At 48.3% G+C, this 6,783-nt stretch overlaps 1 protein-coding gene across 1 annotated transcript; it reads right to left on the bottom strand.

Annotated features, from left to right (window-relative positions):
- Positions 1 to 3,244: 3,244 nt before the first annotated feature.
- On the bottom strand, positions 3,245 to 6,473 carry LOC123417613. Its single transcript, XM_045106912.1, has 8 exons — positions 6,132 to 6,473; positions 5,834 to 6,019; positions 5,629 to 5,710; positions 5,367 to 5,440; positions 4,878 to 5,113; positions 3,989 to 4,787; positions 3,786 to 3,916; positions 3,245 to 3,721 (listed from the first exon to the last, which is right to left on the bottom strand). The coding sequence occupies exons 1-8, from the start codon at positions 6,291 to 6,293 to the stop codon at positions 3,526 to 3,528; spliced, it is 1,866 nt and encodes a 621-aa protein (XP_044962847.1). The 5' UTR covers positions 6,294 to 6,473; the 3' UTR covers positions 3,245 to 3,525.
- Positions 6,474 to 6,783: the final 310 nt, after the last annotated feature.

The raw sequence follows: 6,783 nt of genomic DNA, 5'->3' as shown, positions 1-6,783 counted from the left end.
ATGAGATCACGGAAGTCACGAGGGTTTCCGGAATGGTCCGGAAACGAAGATTGATATATAGGATGACCTCATTTGATTACCGGAAGGTTTTCGGAGTTACCGGGAATGTACCGGGAGTTCACCGGGGGGGCAACCCACCCCGTGGAAGCCCATAGGCCTTGAGGGGGGCGCACCACCCCTTAGTGGGCTGGTGGGACAGCCCAAAAGGGCCCTATGCGCATTGGAAGAAAAATCAAAGAGAAAAAAAAGGAGGAGGTGGGAAAGGAAAGAAGGACTCCACCCACCAAACCAAGTAGGACTCGATTTGGGGGGGAGTCCTTCCCCCCTTTGGCTCGGCCGACCCCCTTGGGGCTCCTTGAGCCCCAAGGCAAGGTCCCCCCTCTCCCACCTATATATACGGAGGTTTTAGGGCTGATTTGAGACGACTTTTCCACGGCAGCCCGACCACATACCTCCACGGTTTTTCCTCTAGATCGCGTTTCTGCGGAGCTCGGGCAGAGCCCTGCTGAGACGAGATCATCACCAACCTCCGGAGCGCCGTCACGCTGCCGGAGAACTCTTCTACCTCTCCATCTCTCTTGCTGGATCAAGAAGGCCGAGATCATCGTCGAGTTGTACGTGTGCTGAACGCGGAGGTGTCGTCCGTTCGGCACTAGATCGTGGGACTGATCGCGGGATAGTTCGCGGGGCGGATCGAGGGACGTGAGGACGTTCCACTACATCAACCGCGTTCACTAACGCTTCTGCTGTACGGTCTACAAGGGTACGTAGATCACTCATCCCCTCTCGTAGATGGACATCACCATGATAGGTCTTTGTGCGCGTAGGAATTTTTTTGTTTCCCATGCGACGTTCCCCAACACACCTACCATGTGCCAAGTTGGAAAGCCACTCCATCGAAGCAGATGGGGTATGGCCACCTGCTACCGTCCCAACCATAATCCTCGCCCCTAACCCTTCATGGGGCGGAGTATCATCTTGCAAGGTCGGCACCAACAAACAAGTGTCCGAGGGGACTCCAGTAGGCATGACCCGAGAAGGCGAGGTCGACCTCCGTTCACTAGGCCGAGACTGCGAGGACGATGACGGCCCCATCAAGGGGCACTCCACCTGAATGTGGGTGGCTAACTCTCGCTCCATGGACACCACGTGTGGCACCGAGGAAGGAAGTGGTGGAAGATCCTCCTACACCGTATCATCCAACTCCGCCCTGACGCCCTAAAGGCGGCACGGAGCAGATGCAGCAAAGGAGCCAAACCTCAAATGATTTGTCATTGTGGAAACGTGTGGTGACTCCTTAGCAGAACTAGGCAGAGACGGTTTGGTTGACACTTCCTTACTGCTTGCCTTGCCATCCCTCTCATTCGAACCCTTATCCTGGTTCCCATCTCCCTCGTGGCCATCCTCAGTATCCATCTGTGCTGAGGTAACTCCTGAAAGTGAGCATTGTCCTCAATCTCAATCTCAAGGTCATAGCTCATGCCATCATAAGTCCATCTGACAATATCCGGTATATGCTCAATGCCCACCACACTTCGCCCTACGTGTTGCGTGCGTGTGAACGACATATCCACCCTCTCGGTCTTACCAATGAGTGAGCCAAGACTCCATGTTACCAAGAAATCATCCAGCAGCGCACGGGGAGCTCCAAGGAATCTTACCTAAAGCTGTGGCAGAAGTGTTCCCTCGGGTTCCTTCTGAGTCCATGCATCAAACTCAAGCACACAAGTGTTGTTGGGAACCCTACTCATCCCAAACTTCAGAAGTCGAGCAAGATTCTCCTTAGTAGTCAACCCTGAAAACTTTCTCATCAAGCTTGACTGGATCCCTGGTCCATCATCATCGTTCCACGAGTCACCCGAAGTCAAGCAAGACTAACTCGCGCATTCGCTGAACAACCTGGTCCATCGTCATGGTTCCACGAGTCACCCTAACAACACCAGTCCGGGAACTCTCCGGGCTCGGTGCAGTCAAAGTAGAGCGAGGAGACTCAAAGAACATTAGCTCTGGGCAGCAAGCCCCATAAATCGTTACCATCTGCTTCGTCCCCAAGAGTAAAGGATACTCTCCCGCCTCATGTTTGGGCTTACGACAAATATCACATAGTTCAACCGAGCACTCAGCCACAAAATGCCCCTCTGCACCGCACCGATAACAATTCATTTTATCTTTCTTTCCTTCCCACTTCGAAGCTCTTTCACCCTCAGCCTTGTCGCTAGCTGATGTATCCGGGTTTGCCGTCGGTACCTTTACCGTGGCCATCGCATGAACAGTGGCCAACTCTGCGCCAAAGAGCGCCAGCTCAGGTGCTGCGATAGCCGGACCCAAGGACGCCACCGAATCCACCGAGGCATCTACCTCCGAAGCCTGCGCGGGTGGTGGTGAGGGTTTAGGAGGGGGTGGCCGCATGCCACCCCCGTTGCCTCCGCGATTCGCATGGTAGGCACTACGCTGTGGTACGTCGGACCCGAGGCGCCCTCAACAAAACTACCAGTAGGTCCATTGAAACCTCTAGCCATCACGCCATCGTTGTGCCAAGCATAGCGGCGGCCTCCACCCGTCGAGGACGAACCACGGTGTTGACCTTGGCCATATGCATCATATCCATCAGCTCCCTATTGTCCACGCGGCGGATGACAACCAGCATCCAGAAAGCGATGACCCGTGCCGGTGACTCCGCACCCACGGCCAACTCCCGGCACTTCGCGAGTTGCAGCTTGCCCTCTGTTTCCGATAAATCCTTTGCTATTCATTGAGCTTCTGCAAGTGTTCAATAATGATGCTCCTGCCATTAGCCTCCTCATTCGAAGGTCTCTAAATTCCTCAATCATATCATAGCATAAGATTAAAAAGTTGATGTTCTTATGGTCTCCTCAAACCTCATTGGTAAATCGCTCAAGCTCGTGCGCATCATCAGCACAGTCCACAGTTTCTACTCTAAATGTTGTTGTCTTTGCTTCGCCACTTGTTGGCTGATGTAATAGGATAGCTTGACATTGCTTTCTCTATCTTAGGTTGGAAACCCTCTAGTTTTATTTGCGTTGCGTTTACTGAGAAAGTGAGAATGATGTGGAACCTGGGTTTGGCTCTTTTTTTCCAGTGAAATGGGAGCCCGGGAGCTCTCCCTTTTTATCAAAAATAAATAAATTGAACGAGTCCAATTACCAGAGCCTTGTTTGGTATACCATATGCTTGGAAAGAAACACCATTTGTTAGGTGTTGTGAACTACTAAAACTTGATGTTCATAAAGTACCAATGTGTCACTCCGATAAAGTGTAACGAATGAATATCAAGAAGATACAAGTTATACCCGGTCTCTACAGCAACAATCAATGAATCGTTGGCGTAATGGTTCGATTTCACTGTCTCAAACATGCTCGACATTTTCTCGTGCAAAACATGGAACTAGGCCGCCAAAAAACAAAATGTCCTGACACAGTGACACGGGGTATTAGAGAAAGGTTCTAACAACAAGCAGTTGAAGACACTCTTTCACAAGATCGGATGAGCAGAGCTGGTGACTCTCATCTTCTTTTCCTTGTCTTGCCCTTGACTGTCGAACTGAGAGGATGATGAACAGGGCCGCTGGGCCTGGTCGGCATGCGCGTGCTACGGCTACGCTGCACCATGCCTCCTCCTTTCTGGCCGCCCGCGCTGGCTCCTAAAGTCTGCTCCTCCGCCACCTCGTTAGATTTCGGGCAAAACGAATCTCGACCAAAACTGCAAAACAAAAACCTTTTAAATCACGAGTGACAATTCAGAATGACGGTGACTTGAAACTTACACGTCTGCGAGGTCATGACGACAGCTCTTGAAGTGATCCATGCACGCGAGGTTGCATAGAAGTTCTGCCAAATACTCGCCGAAGTGGTAATATAGGGCTAAATCTGCATCCTCCATGGTAAAATCCGGACTCTGCCGAATTTTTGAAAATAAACATAGTGCAATGTCATAGGAAAAAGCGGGAACAAGAAGCAATTGCCATACCTCGTTTTCTTTGGGATGAGACAGGAAATTCCGCCAGAAATTAAACCATGACATTCCGGTATCATAATAACGGCTCCTCTTAAAATTCAGTATTGGTGCAAAGGCCTGGACGCGCGCAGCACGAGAATGCCATTTATAACCTCCTAGCGCATGATACACACCAATCTGAGAGTCGTGAGGCTGAAACTTTACTATGTATCCATTCACTTCCAGGACATGTCCTTGCCGATTGCCGGGTGACATCATGCAAGGATGATTTCTCAGAAATGCCTTGAACGTGCGAGAGTATTCTGCACCCTCGGGCATGCACCTCATAATGTGCAGCAAATGAGCAACATAAGCCGGGAGTATACCTGCTCCCAAAGACATGAACTTCAATTTGCATATCTTTTCAAGTACTTCAGCCAAACCTTGAATGTCCTTCTTATATCCAAGCGGAGTCAAGCTCACAGAATTACTATCGAGATACTCAAAATCAATGATGTAATTGTCTGTCCTTAGCATGTATTTGATCTGATGATACGTAAAATTGCCACCGAGACACTTGTCTTGGGCGTGATTTAAGGATATCATTTCAAACAATTTCTTGAATGTGTGCCTTCCCAGATTAAGCAACACCAACACGTGCTCTGATCCTCTTTTGCTCCTCCCAGGCATTGATTTTCTTGTATTCCCAATTAGTATTGCGGGCACTTTGCGTTCTTGAAACAATTCATCTTCGCGCAAATTGTTGATCCGTTCTTCAAATGACACTGTAACATGAGAGGTGTCTGTCTCTTTATTTTTGCAGGAAAGGGGCCTGTATAACTCAAAAATTTAGTGCGATATTAATTATGATATCGGTATAATATAAGAGCAGTCATAAGCAGTGCCATATCTATCAACTTACAAACTGCAGTGGCCACCAGAAATCCGACGGAAAACGTTAATAGTAGAATCCCCAACAATATTTTCAGCCGCAAGGGATTTGCCCAAGTCCAACAACCTGTCATCACATTTAACACAGAAGTCCACCATCTTGCAGTCGATTTTGGACATAGCTGTATATACTGCCGATTTTATGGTTGATTCACGATTTACTTGGACTGGTGTAGAAGTGCCATCTTTTTGAACAAACAATTGCACCTACAAATTGAAGACGAGGAATCAACAAAATTCAAAGTTCAACAAGGCTGAACTAACCAAAATGCATTTCAATGTGTAGCACCGAAAACATTCAAAGCAGGTATTCATGCCAACACGAACAATCAAAAGACAAATGTGTCCCCTAGCTACTAGTTGCATTGAGAAGGTACAATAACAAACGTCCAATAATGGAGCTGTTTATTGTGCTGGCCAAGGATGTGTGTACTGTGTAGACAAATTCCACCGTGATTACCTGAGCATCAGCATGGTTTTGCAAGGAGATATCACTTTCAGAAGGATGAATAACCCCGGAGCCACACGCAGTTTCTGCCCAAACCAATCAACCAAGACATAATAATTAATACACTATACCGGTTCAATCAAAAACAAAAACAAAAGGAATAAATAATTGACCTCAACAACCAATGCTTAATTAAGAAACAGAAGACGCATGTTCTCAATATATAACAACATACTAACAAAGAATATACTAACTAGACTAGGCAAAACTTTACCATTTCTGTGAGTATCTTCATTCTTCCCAATAACCTCGGCCGCTGTAGTGACGGCAGGTTCCAAAGAGGAGCAAGGCTTGCGCTAAATAGGTAAAAGTAAAAAATCAAAGTGACAGTAAGGACTAAGGACCATATGATTTGTTCCACAAATTGGACAGGGAAGCCAATAAGAGAAGAAAAATGACGTGCGGATGTTATCAATTACCTTAAAAACCCATTGAAGCGGTTGGACACAAGGCATTAGGTAAGCCGCGAAGCTCAGAAACAGTCCACGTATTGATAAGAGAATCACCAAGATAGCCTCGTAAAAGATCATTAAGAAACTGCGCGGTATCCTCTGTAAGGCGGCCAGAAAAGACAGGACAGCGCTACCGCTACGCCATCCATGACCCTGATTCCACAGAAAAAAACGGGCGCAGTTTCATTCTCGTGTAGCCCTGCTAGCGCTGGGCGCTAGGGTTTTTTAGTACACATGCATGAAGCGATTGATGATATATCCATACCTTGCGAAGCCTGGCGGTGAAATCGCCGTAGAAGGCGTGCTTCTTCAAATAGTCCACGCCATGATCTCCCGATCCGGCCTCCTCCGCCGCTGCCGACGGGCGGCTCCTGGCGCTTGGGCCGCCGCTGCAGCTCGGTTCAGCATCAACGCAACCCCTCGTCATGGATCTCGCTGCTTCCCGCGGACCTTGACCTGAGATATTGGGCCAAGAGATAAGGACGAGGCGCGACGACTCACCAGGAAGACAGCATCACTTGCTAGTTGCTACCCAGTATATATATATACAGTACTACTCTTCTCTCTCCTCCAGCTTAGCTTAGCTTTGCTCAATGATCTTTATTTTTTCATTCCGCGGCTTTGTTTTTCCCCTTGTTTCTCCGCTTGTTAGCGTCTATGACACGCACGATAGCGCGGTCGCCTTCGTGTACAGACCTCTCGTCCTCCGCCTCCACGCCTCCCGTCTCTCCTTCTTCGTGCACGCGCAAAGTCATACTTACCGGTAACGGTATGTACTGGTAAAAGAATCTAGCATACATCCCTTTGTATCAAGAATCACTTATGGACATCGCGAACTTCAAACCACCGCGTTAGAGCATCTACAGCCGGAACCCTTATAAATAAATTACCTATTCAGTTAATTTATGTTATACTCC

Source organism: Hordeum vulgare, chromosome 1H (assembly GCF_904849725.1).
Source record: "Hordeum vulgare subsp. vulgare chromosome 1H, MorexV3_pseudomolecules_assembly, whole genome shotgun sequence".
Classification (NCBI taxonomy): domain Eukaryota; kingdom Viridiplantae; phylum Streptophyta; class Magnoliopsida; order Poales; family Poaceae; genus Hordeum; species Hordeum vulgare.
Note: the sequence above shows the minus strand (reverse complement) of the source record. Positions and strands in the feature narration are given on the sequence as shown.